The sequence below is a fragment of the Meles meles genome, chromosome 10 (assembly GCF_922984935.1).
Source record: "Meles meles chromosome 10, mMelMel3.1 paternal haplotype, whole genome shotgun sequence".
NCBI lineage: Eukaryota > Metazoa > Chordata > Mammalia > Carnivora > Mustelidae > Meles > Meles meles.
Genome location: NC_060075.1, coordinates 95,611,849 through 95,626,068, shown reverse-complemented (window position 1 = coordinate 95,626,068; position 14,220 = coordinate 95,611,849). Strand labels below are relative to the sequence as shown.

The following is a 14,220-nucleotide window of genomic DNA, read 5'->3' as shown; positions in this document are numbered from 1 at the left end:
GCTTGGCGGGGAGTCTACTTCTCCTTCTCCTTCTGCTGCTCCCCCTGCTTGCGCACTCCCTCTCAAATGAGTAAATAAAATCTTAAAAACAAACAACACATTGCCAACTGAATTATTCAGCTATACCTGCAGAGCTCTCGGAGGGAAGCCAGGTGAGTGAGAATTCCTGCATAGGCCCCGCCCACTGTCCCACAGCTGACACTGTCCCCCAATGCTCTATCGTTACTCTGCACACGTGCACGTCTTTCTGTAAACTGCAGCCCCAAAGCCCTTTGTACTTTCCAATGTTTCCGTGTGGCTACAGCCATAGTTCACGGTCACAGCCAGGAAATTCAAACAGTATCGCTACCTGATGAACATTCTTGGCGGGAATGCTCGGGGGAACCACGGCGGGAGGCCCTGGGGACGCAGCAGGGCAGCAGGTATGTCCCGCGTGGAACTGCACTGGGACCAGGCACACACCTGCCTCACTCAGCAAGCTCTAGCCACCAGGCTCAACATCTCCTGGGGATTTTTTTTGCTCCATTGTTACTCTGCTGGCTACTAAATGTTTCTCAAATTTCATCTTCTCTTCCTTATTGCTGGCCTTTTTCCGGTATGGGCAGGCTTTCCTCTTATTCGCTTCTTCGCCTCAGGAGGTGCACAGGGGATTCTGATCTTAGTCACCGGCTAGTCTGTGGCTGTCGTTCTCTGATGCTTACGTGGTCGCAGACCTAGCCAGCACGAGGGACCTTTTAGGGCGTCCCCCTCGCATTCTGAGCACTTGCTGCCACCAGTACTCCAGGCTCAGCCTGTGCTCACTCCACCCCATCCCAGAGCCAGGCCTTTCTTGGAGCAGCTCTGGTTCCTTCCAGCAGAGAACAGAATTTAGAGACCGAGATGTGGTGCCCAGTGTGCCTGCTGCGTCTGGGGTGTCGCTGCTTTGAGGAAATGTGCAGACACGCGTCCACATCTGTGTCCACGGACATATGCTTCTGCATCTGTCCACGTCTCTGTGCAAGTGCACGCACTTGTTTGTGGAGTGAAACTGTCAGCTCAAACGGGCACCTCAGACTGTAACCCCAGGTCACAGGGTCGGTCTCAATCTCCACCCCCGGGTCCCTCAACCATGTGGCCTTGCTCTGTGCGCAGCGGAGGCCTGGGTGTCACCAGCCTAAGGGAGGCTGGCTGAGCGATGGCACACGGACTCACAGGGCACAGGACCAGGGCTGAGCCAGACAGCCTTCTGGAAGGGGCAAGAGAGGCAGAAGCAAACTTTCCAGGAAGCTCTGGGGCGAGGGCAAAACCCTAAGATATTCTGGATGGAACAAATAGCCAGAAAAGACGGCTGCTGTCTGGCTCTGTGGAGACCTCAGGTCATGCGGGGTCACTGGGAAAAGTCAAACATATCCCGGAGCAGTTGGGAGGGGGCTCCTCACGCCCTGATGTCCCCCAGGAGAGGCTGCCCTCCATTCGAGACACAAGTGACCCTAATTATGGCCTCCCCAGACCTGCTTATGCATAACCAGCTACTACAATTTCTGACTGTTCTATTTCTAGGAATCCTGTTCCCTTTTTTAAATTTTATTTTTAATTTAATTTTTTAAGTACATTCTACACCCACCATGGAGCCCACTGCAGGGCTTGAACTCACAACCCTGAGATCAAGACCTGATCTGAAATCAGAGTCAGACACTTAACCTACTGAGTCATCCAGGCACCCCAATTTTATTTTTTTTTTAAGTAGGCTCCAGGGCCAACATGAGGCTTGAACTCACAACTTGTGAGGCCAAGAGTCACATGCTCTATCGACCAAGACAGCCAGGCACCCTGGGATCCTGTTTCTTTTAAGGTTGTTCTGTTGCGGGTTTCATCCCTCTCGTCTGACAAGCATACTTTCCCCCAAAGACAAAAAGTACTTCCGGGTTTGATGCGTGGGTGCTCTCAACACCACGTCTTCAAAGAACAGACAGCCTGTGGGAGACATCCACACACCCAGGACAAACACCCGCAAAGAGGGGGAAAGCCATTCTGGAGCTCACAGGCCGCCCAGGGAGCACGCTGACGGCTGGGAAGCTGGAAGGAAGCCGCTCACCGTACCAAGTGCTGGGCAGTGGAGGCTGGGGTCTTCCCAGGAGGGACTACACCTCTCCTGGGGCTCCTAAGGCCCCCCCGCAGTGCTGGTGAGCACAGGCTACACGGGGCTGGCAAGTGAAGCTGTCTGACAGCCTCTGGGAGTGCCCAAGAGCTTGTTTTAAGGCCAAGAGCAGCTTCGAATCCTGGAGAGCTAGTGCATTGACCGAGAAGCCCCAAGGCTAGAAACTGTGCCTGGAACTCCAAACCGGAGAAGGGAATTGATTTTCTACCTCACTGGAGACAAAAATGCCCAGAACGACAGCAGGTGTGGGCCTCCTGCCAGCCTGGATGAGGCAATCTCTTCAGCCTTTGCACAAGCAAACCAAGATGTCGCTGGAGGTTTCGATGCACGCCAGCTGGGAATCGTGACCAGAGCGTCATGCTGAGACAGATCCGCAAACGGGGTGCAGCCAGAGTCTCGGTGCCAGCGCCTGCCACGAGGGCGCCCCCGGACACCATGGCATCCCGTATGTCGCTCATTCTCAAATAGTTCTGGGGGAAGAAAAAGGAGAGAGAATGAAGGGGCTACAATATTGACATTTGGGGGATGTGAGTCGAGTGCTACTCTTGAGCCACTGTTTCCATTTTAAGCTTAATAGGAACAATAATGCAGAGTGGGGAGCAAGAACCTGGAGAAGGGCTGGTCATCTGAGGCCACCAACCCCAGTCCCTTGTGTGTCTCCTCAGCCCTGGCAAGGCCCACCGCCATCTGTATTCCCGCCCAGCGCCAGCTGCTCACGGTGGCTGCGGGAAGCAGCATGCTTTGGCCCCAGCCTTGGCCAGACCCGCTGCTCAGGGGGATTCTAGTCCTGCCCAAGCCTCCTCTCAGCAGGATGCCTCACTCAGGCCCTGGTGCCAACGCAGCCTTTGGCAGAAAGCCCCATCTTCTCTCCTCCGCACCAGGAGCTCCTATCTCTGGTCTACACTCCCTGCTCACCTGCCAGGGCCGAGCCCTTCCCTCCGTGCCCATCTCCTGGCCACTGCAGGCCCTCACTGAATGACCACCCCCCTCTGTGCTCCCCAGCTTCGGAGCCAGCTCAGGCCTGTGGAAGGCAGCTGGACACCAGTTTGCTGAGTGCTGTCCTTCCCCACCCACATTCACTCTGTAGCACCAGGACATCTGGCTTCCTAACTCCCAAATGGCGGCGTGAGAGAGAGAATTTAGAATTGCAACGCGATTGGGGATCTCCGCTCCACCTCTTGGAGCTGTGTGACTTTTGCCCAACCCTGGGACCTGTGGGCAGTGGACATGCAGGCTCAGTACGAACTGTACCACCGACTGCTCAGTCTTTGTCCTCCCATCTTGTCTGCCTCCCTGATCCCTCGACACTGTCTCCAGGAAGCTAAGGTCAGATCCATCCCACGTGTGGTTCCCAACCCTGCTGCCCCTCTCCTCCACTGAGTTTGCCTGCGTCCCACAGACCGTGTCTCCTCTTGGCAGCGAGCCAGCTCTTTAAATTTAACACGCCACCTGACACTCGCACCCCCGCTCATCTGTGCTGGATTTGCCATAAGGCAGTCACAGCAGGTGTTTAAGGCCATTAAGAAGAAATAAACTTCTGGACAAGGAATGTGATACCACAAAAATGCACCAAAGCTCATCCCACTGCGCTCCATTCTCTGTGAATTGCATGGGGGAGGCGCACCTCGGGGATGGGACCCCGGAGGTCTCTGCTCAGTGCTCCCCATCATCTCCAGGGCTGGTCCTCCCCAGCAGCCTTGGGCGGTCTAACATCAGCGCGGACTCCTCTTGCCTCCCCCCACATCGGGTTTTTAAATCTTGAACCTTCTCTTGCCTCAAAGACCCCACGTGCTCCCTCCCTCGGAACCAGCCACATCCAGTCCCTGCTCCCTTGGAGCTACAACACAGCTGTCGCCGCTAACGGACCCCGCCATGCTGTCCCGTGCCCGCGGTGACCTCCTCCAACTACAGAGCAGACACACAGGTCACGGGCCGCTCACACAGCTCGGCCCCCACCCCCTGCCTAGAAGTCAAGGCCCTCCCGCGGCGGCGTTCCCCGCCCCCTCCGTGCAGACCCTGGGCTCCCACCAAACCAGACTTCCTGCAGTCTGGGAACAGGTGCTCCGTCCGCCCGAGACCACACCCACTCCCACCCCCCACCTGCCGGGATCCGTCCCCGTCCAGCAAACGGCAGGGGACAGCTGGCCGTCTGAGTGACGCGGCTCAGATTCTCCATTCCACGGGGTGCACCCACATGAAAGCAACGAGAAAAACCTGTGAGGTATGACGTCATCACAAATTTAAACACGAAGTGTAAGGGTCTGAGAAACCCGTGATCACCAAATACACGCAAGGGGCGAGACCCGGCTCCGCACCGAAGCCCAAGATCCGACCCGCCGGGCAGAGCGGGGCTGCTCCGCGAAAGCAGATGGGCGGCGGGCCGTTCCAGGCTGCGCCGGGCCGCGGTGACATGCTTCGCGGAGGCCGAACGGGCTGCGGCGCCCGGAGGGGCCCACGTCCTTCCCGGCCCCGACGCTTTTCCGCCCGACCCGCCAGCGCCCGCGTGGCGGCGGACGGAAACTGCGCCCCCGCTCCCTCCTCCCCTCCCGCCCGCAGCGATGACGTCACCGCACCCACGTGACGCGCAGTGCCCGCCGCTCCCGCGCCGTTACCCAGCAACGCTACCGGGTCAGCTTTGTTATGAGCGCCGACGACCCCGACCTCCTTCCTCCATTAATGACTCTCCCTCTAGCGGTCGCGCAGTTGTAACCGCTGTTCCTACAAGGAGTGCAGTTATTCGACGGGTCTGGCACCCGGGAGACACGCGACCACAAACCGGACGCACACCGTCTCCGCCCCCCGCCCTCCCGCGCCCTACCGTGCCCTCCCCATTCTTGGACGTTCTCCCTCTCCCCGGACGCTCTCCGCTTCCCAGGGCGCCGCGCGCCGTGACGTCATTGTTCTGCGACCCACCGCCGCCGCGCTCCGGCCTCGAGGGCGTGTAGGCGGGGCGGGTGTCGTCAGGGGGCACGCGCCGGAAGCTGGCGCGAGCCGGACGGAAGTGGCGGGGCGGAGCGCGGGGCGATGGGGGGCGGCGGCGGCGGCGGCCGGCGATGAGCGGCGGGAGCGCGTGAGCGGCCGGCGGGCGAGGCTGGGGGCTCCGGAGAGCGAGCCGCAGGGCGGAGGGCGGGCGCGAGCGCGGCGGGCGGCGGCGGCGGCCGAAGCGCGGCGGCGGCGGCGGCGGCCGAGAAGATGGCGGACGGCGACAGCGGCAGCGAACGCGGTGGCGGCGGCGGGCCCGGCGGCTTCCAGCCCGCGGCGCGCGGCGGCGAGCAGGAGACGCAGGAGCTGGCCTCGAAGCGGCTGGACATCCAGAACAAGCGCTTCTACCTGGACGTGAAGCAGAATGCCAAGGGCCGCTTCCTGAAGATCGCCGAGGTGGGCGCGGGGGGCTCCAAGAGCCGCCTGACGCTGTCCATGGCGGTGGCCGCCGAGTTCCGCGACTACCTGGGCGACTTCATCGAGCACTACGCGCAGCTGGGCCCCAGCAGCCCGGAGCAGGTGGCGGCGGCGGCGGCGGGCGCCGAGGAGGGCGGTGGGCCGCGGCGCGCGCTCAAGAGCGAGTTCCTGGTGCGCGAGAACCGCAAGTACTACCTGGACCTCAAGGAGAACCAGCGCGGCCGCTTCCTGCGCATCCGCCAGACGGTCAACCGCGGCGGCGGCGGCCCCGGGCCCGGCGGCCTGCAGAGCGGCCAGACCATCGCGCTGCCCGCGCAGGGCCTCATTGAGTTCCGGGACGCGCTGGCGAAGCTCATCGACGACTACGGCGGCGACGACGACGAGCTGGCGGGCGGCCCGGGCGGCGGCGCGGGGGGCGCGGGCGGCGGCCTGTACGGCGAGCTCCCGGAAGGCACGTCCATCACCGTAGACTCCAAGCGCTTCTTCTTCGACGTGGGCTGCAACAAGTACGGCGTGTTTCTGCGCGTGAGCGAGGTGAAGCCGTCCTACCGTAACGCCATCACCGTCCCCTTCAAGGCCTGGGGCAAGTTCGGGGGCGCCTTTTGCCGGTACGCGGACGAGATGAAGGAGATCCAGGAGCGGCAGAGGGATAAGTTGTACGAGCGGCGCGGTGGCGACGAGTCGGAGGGCGAGGAGGTGGACGAGGACTGAGGCCGCTGCTTCCCTGACAGGCCCCCCAGCCCCGCCACCCCCCCACCGTCCTCTTGGTTGGAGAGCCCCCTTCCCGCTCTTCCCCGGGGAGCTAGTGGAGGCGGGGCGAGGGGGCCCCATCGGGAGCACACAAAGTTCAAAAACAGAACAGTTCATTGAGAGAAATAACCACAAGAGAACCGTCGCGGACAATTCGAGAAAGCAAAGTTCCAAGGAGCTGACACCGACCAGCCTGCAGAGCGGAGGCAGATGGCCTGAGCGAAGGCTTCTCGGTTTCCGTCATTTCCAGCCGGGGCTCGTGACCCGGTAAGGGCAGCCCTGCAGGGGCATAGATCCTCTCGTGCCCGGGGCCAGGGAACGCTCGGGTTCCCCAGACCCATCCGTGACAGCTGCATTTGTGTTCTACCCGGGGATTCTGGCCTGACGAGCTCTCCTGACCTCACTGCTGTGGGGTCGGTGTCCACCTCCATTGAGATCAACATATCTAGGTCTTCGTGGAATCCTTGGGAAGAGAGAGGCCTTGGTCTCTCCCCGTTCTGAGGGTGCAGGTTTTGTGAAAAGGAGTGCGACTTCCAATAATCATGGACAGGGCAGAATGAGAATTCAGGAAGCCACCAGGGAATATAGAAAGAAATTGGGTCCATTTTGTTTAAAATGGTTTTGCGTGGAACCTGGACCAGTGTCCTTGTCTCTTTGTGGCTTTGTTTTCCTGGATGCCAAGGGATTCAGATGTCAGTCCTTCAATTAGAATCTGTTACTAAAGGATATTAGAAGTTGGCCAAGGTTTTTATTTCAGAGCTAAGGGTCATTTTACATTGGGGGTTGCTGAGGCGGGCACGGGAAGAAATGCGACATCAAGCACACAGGACTGTTCGCGAGTGGCTTAGATGCTGCTCACTGAAGTCCTTCCCCTGGTCTCCAGGCACGGAGGTCCTCACCACAAGATGGCTTAGGGGTGAATGAGAGCCAGATCCCTGTGGCTGTTCCACCGGAGCCACTGAATTATGGCTAATTCAGCTGTTTGGGCCACTGGTTGACTGGATTTTCAACCGTAAAACTTGAAGATACCTACAAAAGGAACAGTGCGGCTGCAAGCCTGAGCTTTAATGGAATATACGTCCTCACAGAAAAGTTGGAAATAACCAAAACTGAAGTCTTCACCTACCTTCAGTTCCGTCTGTGGATTTGTTGAAATACTAAAAGATCCTCAGGTCCAGAATTCCAGCATCATTTTTTTCTTTTTAAAGTAAATTTTTAAGAACTCGATCTATTGTTTCAGTACCTCCCGATCAAAGTTGGCAAATGATGGATGAGTGAGTGGAGCAGTGCGCCCTTTAGAAGCTGGAATCTATCGGAGTAGGGAGGAAGGGAACGTGCAGTGCTGACCGTGTCCCGGAAGCATTTTTCTACCATCTTGAAATTTCAACAGACTGGCCTTCGCCAGTTTATCCAGCTGTTTCTCAAGAATAAAAGTTGGGGTTTTCAAGGATCGCCTCTTCTATATTTTAAATGGATTTTCAGTAGAGATGATTTTTACTAATCAAGTACATCCCTACCCATCACCAAGGTATTCCTAGAAGTGGCACAGACCTAGGCGACTTGGAATTGAACGGGAGCTAACGTTCTTTCCCAAGTTTGTAGCTGTTCTTTGGGTAACACCTTCTCAACCAGGAGGCAAGTAACCCCACCTCCACAATCTTAGTATTTTTTTTTTTAACTGCATGCCTGCCCTTTATCTGAGCTGCCATTTAATTTATTGCATACCCTTTATTATCTGAGTTTGGTATTATTCAATCTATACAATCTTTTTGTATTTATTGGGAAATAAGTAATCTACAAAAAGGTCATCTTCATGCATCGTGGCCGAAAGGGAGGGAAAGAACTGTACATAAAATTAGGCTTTTTTAAAAAAATTAGACTATAATTCAGAATACTGTTGATCTTAGGTTTTTTTAAAAAAAAAAAAAGTGGAAGAGCCACAAACATTGGTGCCCTTTTCAGACTATTTCTCTACTCTCATCCTCCACAGTAGACTTTTTAAACAGATTTTTTTTAAAGCTTTTCCTTTTTTTAAAAAACTTTCTCCGTCGCAAAGAATGTTTCCTAAATTGTATGGGAGCAATAGTATTTTTGATGTTTTAAGGACATCCGTATATACTCGTACTGTATTTTGTACCACAAGGCAGCTGTTTTCAATAATGTCCTGCTGTATTGACCTGTGTGTTTTGAGTGTTGATTTCTTTGCTGCGGAGAACAGATCCCTAAGCCGTTTTAGGAAGGGCGCGCCGCGAAGCCGGTGTTCGATCCGCAGGAGCTGTTGCGGTTTCAGGCTGGGAGGCAGCAGGGAGAAACCAGGTTGCAGCTCTCCGCTTGCTGCTGTGACTTGTTCATTCTCACACCGTGTACAGTTCCCGTTCAGACCGACTTGTTTCGCTTCGGTGGTGGCTCCGTTGCGCAGCGGTAGAGAGCCCGTTCGATTTTGCTAAGGTGCAGTACCTCCCCTTGCAAGGGGCTGGCGCATTTTTCCTTTTCTTTTTGTTGGGCTGAATTGCAGTAACTGGCCTTGCCCTTCTAGTCCGTAGAAGTGACAGGGTCTTCGCAGTCCTTCACCAGTGGCTCCTAAGCTATAATTAGCTGAATAGAAAGAATGTGGAAGTGGTCTGAGGCGTATAGAGCATATGCCAAGAACACTACCATATATGGCATCAGCTTTGGTTACCAGAGAAATTGTCTTAGTCATTAGACCATGTAACAGTAATATATCATATGTAAATCTTTAGATACCAATTTGAGAATCCTCCAAAAAAAGGAGCAAAGAATGCATAAGCTATGTGTTGGAAAAAGTAATTTATATTAAAATTTTGACCTGCCTATGTAAGATTAAGTGGTAAATGTCATAGTGGTGGGTTTGTAAGTTTTAACCGATCTCTGAGGTTCGTTTGTCCTGCAGGGGTGGCTCCCGGTCTCTCTCCGCACTGCAGGGAGATGACAGAAGGGTGTGGGTCAGTTGTAGTATTTCGCTGACCCTCACTGCACGCACCGTTCTGGGGCAGTAGAAGTCTGTGGGGCAGAGAGACTGCTCTTTTGATGTGTGGCCGGTTACGGAGGCCAGATTTCAGAACTCGTTCAGAAGCAGCGCTTAGCAAAGGAAATCTGCTAATTCCGGTTAGAAAATGGCATTACAGACTCTGGGAAACAACCAGATTTTTTCTGGTTTTCATCCTCTACTACGAACAGTGATGTAGAGTTCGTCCTTCCACCTTGGCAAACCTCCCAGCTGATCACATGTTCAAAACAGTCCGGTTTCTAAGAAGCGGGGAACGAGGATCCCTTCTGCGACTGTGGGCAGAGTGCTTCTCAAGCAGGTGCCGCATCGGGCCCGAGTGGTCCAGTCGCAGGAACGGTCGAATCAAAAGAGTGAAACTCCGTGGCGAGATCCCGCCGTCACCTCGTGGTTTCTTGTGGTCCCCACTTGGGTTTGAGTAGCGGGGCGGTTCTAGTCCGCGGGAAAGCCTTCAGTGCATATGCTGCACAGAGCGCCACGGGACTCTCCATGGCACCCAGAACTCACGGTGGGAGCCCAACGGGAAGCGCAGACACCCTGAGCTGCTGTGGGAGGCATGGAGTCGGTCAGGAGGGCTGTGGCCGTGACACACACGGCCGCTTGTCAGGTCACTTTCCACAACGGTTTGCCGCTTGCCTGCCGGGGGAGGGGCTGGGGGTGCTGCAGGGGGTGTGGGTGGCCCAGCCCCTCCCTCGCCTGGCAGTCAATTGCAGGTCTTTCAAAGAGACGCAAGCTTCACTTTTCTCAAAACAAAACAGTTGTCCTGTCTTATCTGAAACGATGCAGGGTCGTGGGCAGAAGAGGCTGGTTATAGTGCCCTCATATTGAGTGGTCTGAAAACGGCTGCACACTTCAGGCTAGTTGCTGAGGATGCTTTGTTCCGTGTGACCTTGACCGGCCCTAGCAGGGGGGTAGCGTGACCTGCACAAGGTGTCGAGACGGAACTATCACTGGGCGTCCGCCTTGCTCTGGAGGCGGACGGCCTTAGGGGGAAGCTTGAGTGTGTCAGCCACGCACAGAATTCTTCACTGTAAATTTTGTTTTCATTTTTAACCCACTTTGCGGTACTTTGTCCAATGCACAACTGATCTCTCAGTAGATATTCATTTGCAAATAGTGTGGCCTTGATCAGTGAGAGGGAAGGAGGGAAGTGACCTCGGGTGTGGGTACGAAGGGGGCTCACCGAGAGGCCTTGCTTGGGCCACTCTTGGCGTTGGATGCGCGTGTGGTCCGGCTCCTTCCCACCTGGGGAACGTTCCTGGTTTGACCCCGGAGTTTCAATTCAATTGAGTTGTCTTCTATTTTTAGGAAGAATCAGAATTGCTCTGATAAGTAACAAAGTTGACTGCTTTGGTGTCCAATCTCAGGTTTTAGAATAGGGAGAGTGGTGTAAAATCCCACTGTTGACTCTGAAAACAGTTTTAATGTAGTACACCCTGAAAGTCACATGTACGAGGCCTGTTCAGAGAGCAGAGCCTCCCGCCGTTTTGCTCCTTTTCTACTTTGTACTTCACTTGAGGAAGTGTCGAGTGATCTTACATTGTATATTTCCATTGGAACCCCGACATATTTCTCAAAGATAAAGCACTTTTTGATAATGAAATTCATGGGATCTTCGTGTGATGTAGATCATGGTTTCTCAGGCTCCCTTAGATAATCCTATGGATATTGTTCTGTGTAAGAAGAGTAGAATCTTTGCTGATGTTGGGAAGTTTGTATTACTGATCCAGAACGCATTCTGCTAGCTTCTAGTCGATGGGAGAGTAAACAATGCTGCATTCACAATTTAATAAGTTACTTTCCCTTAAGCCTTAAGGTAACTTTTTTCCTGCCAACAACAGCACTGAAGTTAGAGTAAGTGGACGAGATGATCAGTTTTCAGGGTTGGTTTTAGAGTACTGTAAATCCACGAGCTGTCTTCCGAAACATACGCTGTCCCCCATGAGTAACCTGGATAATGGGCACATGGGCGGCCTGGGGGATAGGTTGTAGAAAAGAGAAAAGAAGGAAAACCACATTTACCTTAAGAAAAATACACAAAATTAAAAAGTGTGCATTGGTACCCCGTTTTTGAAATTGCAGGTGGAGGGCGGAAATTGCAAACTAGAACTTCGCCGCTTGCCCGGTTTCTAAATCTAGGAAAGCAAAGTCATTGATTTTCAAATCCCCCCCCCGCCCCCCCGCCCGTGCCCTGGCCCCCGCAGAGTTTCAAGAGCTCGCTCGGGGACAGTGAGTTTCTTTATCCCAGTTCCCGAGGTAAAGTCACTCTTCCTAGCCCTTGGTCTTAAAATGAAGTTTCTTTACTGATGGCTTCAACAGACCGTTCTTTCAGTAAACGTGGTCTGGTTGTCAGGGTGAAAATCTGATTGGGAAAGTGAAAACACGATAAAGGTGTATCATGAAGACTGAGCACTCTGGCGCGTTCCAGGTGATGCCCGTTCCCCTTGACCCAAGTCAGACTTCGATGAATGTATTCTGTATGCCCGGAGGAAACAGGGACTGCGCCGTCAGCGGGACCCCCCTTGTTCACCATCTCCCTCGTGTTGGCAATTCTGGCTCCTGCCTCTCAAGTCGGATGTGCGGGTGGGACCAGCCAGGCTGCGCTCAAATGGCGCAGCCGCCGCATGGGTCGTCCGCTACTCCGTGTCCCCTTGTCACGGGGGGACGGAGCTTCGTTTGAAGCCAGGAGGGGGTTCTCCCCCGTGGGGGCTTCCAGCAGACGGTCTGATGAGGGGGCCTGGCCGTACTTCGGCGAGCTTGAGGTGGGGAGTCCAGGAGCAAATCTTGGGGGCCCTGTGTGTGAGAGGTCCGCAGACCCTGACAAGGGAGGTTCCGCTGTGTCCATCGGGGGGTGACCTGGGGGCAGTCCTGCTGAGGGCAAGCGGGAGAGCCTGTTTGTGCTGCCTGTGCGCCAGCGTGCCTGTCTGTCCTGCCTCTGGAAGGTCCCACGGCAGACTGCATCCCAGGTCTTCCCTGGCATCGGCAGATCAGGCTTGTTCAGAACAGCCTGGCTGGAAACAGAATGGCAGTGGGCTGTTCCTTCTCTTTTTAAATTCCCTTTTCAGGGACACAACTGCAGGACCAGATTCTCTCACAAAGCGCGTGTGTGTCTTAGGCGTCGGGGGTTTCGCTGTTCATCGCTCCGACTCAAGGCCTAGACCCGCAGGGCACCCCGCGCACCAAGGCTTTCCGGCCCGGGGGAGTTCATGGGGGGCACGCAAGCCTGAGCACAGCTTCATTCTCGAGCTTCCTTCTCTAGCCTCGCCCCGCCGGCTGCAGTAGCAGGAGGCTGTTCCCCAGGGTATTCCGCAGCGACCCCCAGTGCTGGAGGGATCACCGAGACCATCAGTGTCGTGGAACAGCTGGTGGGGATTGATTCTTCCTTTTGCTCCTTCATGCAAATGTTTTCCCAGGATCATTCCTGAGTCCGTTTGTCTTCTGCTCCGTTTCCAGAGGCTTCTGTCCCGCAGGAACCCCCCGCGCGGGCGCAGCCCCCCAGCTTCCTTCCACTAGATGGTTCCCTCTCAAGTCGGGATTGGGGTCCTGCCCGCAGGGACTCTGCAGAAGTCGTTCAAAATGATGTCAAACCAAATCTTGATGGCAGGAGACTGAGCTTCCTGATCTAGACAGACAACTAGGTACTTAAAAAGGGGTCTGGGGGCGTCTTCAGTCTCTGTAAATACCCACATGCTTGTGCGTCGTAAACCAAGTGTGTGTTCCTGTGTGTGAATTTATAGAACTGATTTCTGCTTCAAGAGAAGCTGCACCTTTAATTTTGTAAGACCCCTTCCACCCATAACCCTATAAATACTTGTAAATAGAACGCCGAAATTTGTAGCGATAGGATCAACTTGGGAATATCTGCTGAGAGACCAAAAAGTTCATTTTTTTAAGTACCTTGGTTAAAGAGTAAAGATTATTCCTCTTATTTTTTAAAAGAAGAATGCACTTTAACAGCTGCATGGGCAATTCAGAGCCCGTGAGGTGCAGTGCCGTTCAGAAATCACACTTCCTGGAAACCGTTCAGAAGCAGAGTGTAGACGGGCTGTTGCGCTCATGGCCCGGAGGCGGAAGCTCGGGCGCCCGCTGGTGTGGACAGCAGCGAGGCTGCCACGTGGGCACGGCCAGAAGCTTCCAACGGGCCTGTGACCAGCGGGTCCCGAGCTGACCACTAACTAGCAAAACTGACAGAAACACAGAGACAAGAGCTGAAGAACCCTTACTGCTGGTGTGCACTCCTTACCATAGCCGATTCCGCAAATGGAGTTTTACAGTCTATATTTAAAAATTGTATGTTTGTAACAAATAAAGTATGCGGAAAAGTGAATGGCAACCATGTGCTGGTATCTCTTGATTTCAGGAGCCAGGTGGGGATGGGGAGGGAAGGACCATTCAGCACGCCGGCCTCGAGAGTGGGTCTGGGACGGGGCGAGTCCCCTCCCGGCGGAGCCATCTCAGCTCTCGGGGGGAAGATAGGGCGAGTAGCCTGCGAGCGCCAGGATCCTTTGCACATTCAGAAGCATCTGGAGAAAGTTGGGCTGCACGTTCGTCTCCCGCTGCGGTCCAGTCCCGGACAGGCCCCTTGGTGTCAGGCCCCATCGTTCCCAGTGGTGGCGAGAACCTGCTTCCCAGGGTCCCCCCTCCACCATCACAGCTGGTCGCCAAGGGAGTGGGTCGGGCCAGAACTCGCTGGCCTTGAAGGAGAAACTCGCATCCTAGGTCCCAGCCGGGTTTCCCAAACTTTCGGCCTCAGGAGCCCCTTTACAACTACCTAGGGCAGACCCCCACCCCCAAGGAGCTTGTATCTTTCAGGCCAGGATCAGCTAATCCCTACCATATTAGACATTTAATTTGAAGACAAAAATAAGTATGCAGCCCAGGGCTACCAGCCATGAAGCCTCTGGGAGGA

At 55.1% G+C, this 14,220-nt stretch overlaps 1 protein-coding gene across 1 annotated transcript; it reads left to right on the top strand.

Moving 5' to 3' along the window:
* The first annotated feature begins 5,191 nt into the window (after positions 1-5,191).
* PURB (purine rich element binding protein B) lies at positions 5,192-13,638 on the top strand. The gene has a single exon (XM_046020696.1). The coding sequence runs from the start codon at positions 5,330-5,332 to the stop codon at positions 6,245-6,247; it is 918 nt and encodes a 305-aa protein (XP_045876652.1). The 5' UTR covers positions 5,192-5,329; the 3' UTR covers positions 6,248-13,638.
* The last annotated feature ends 582 nt before the right edge of the window (positions 13,639-14,220 follow it).

Bases quoted from the DNA above. Each gene is read 5' to 3' on its own strand.
- PURB (XM_046020696.1), top strand. From the start codon at position 5,330: ATGGCGGACGGCGACAGCGGCAGCGAACGCGGTGGCGGCGGCGGGCCC.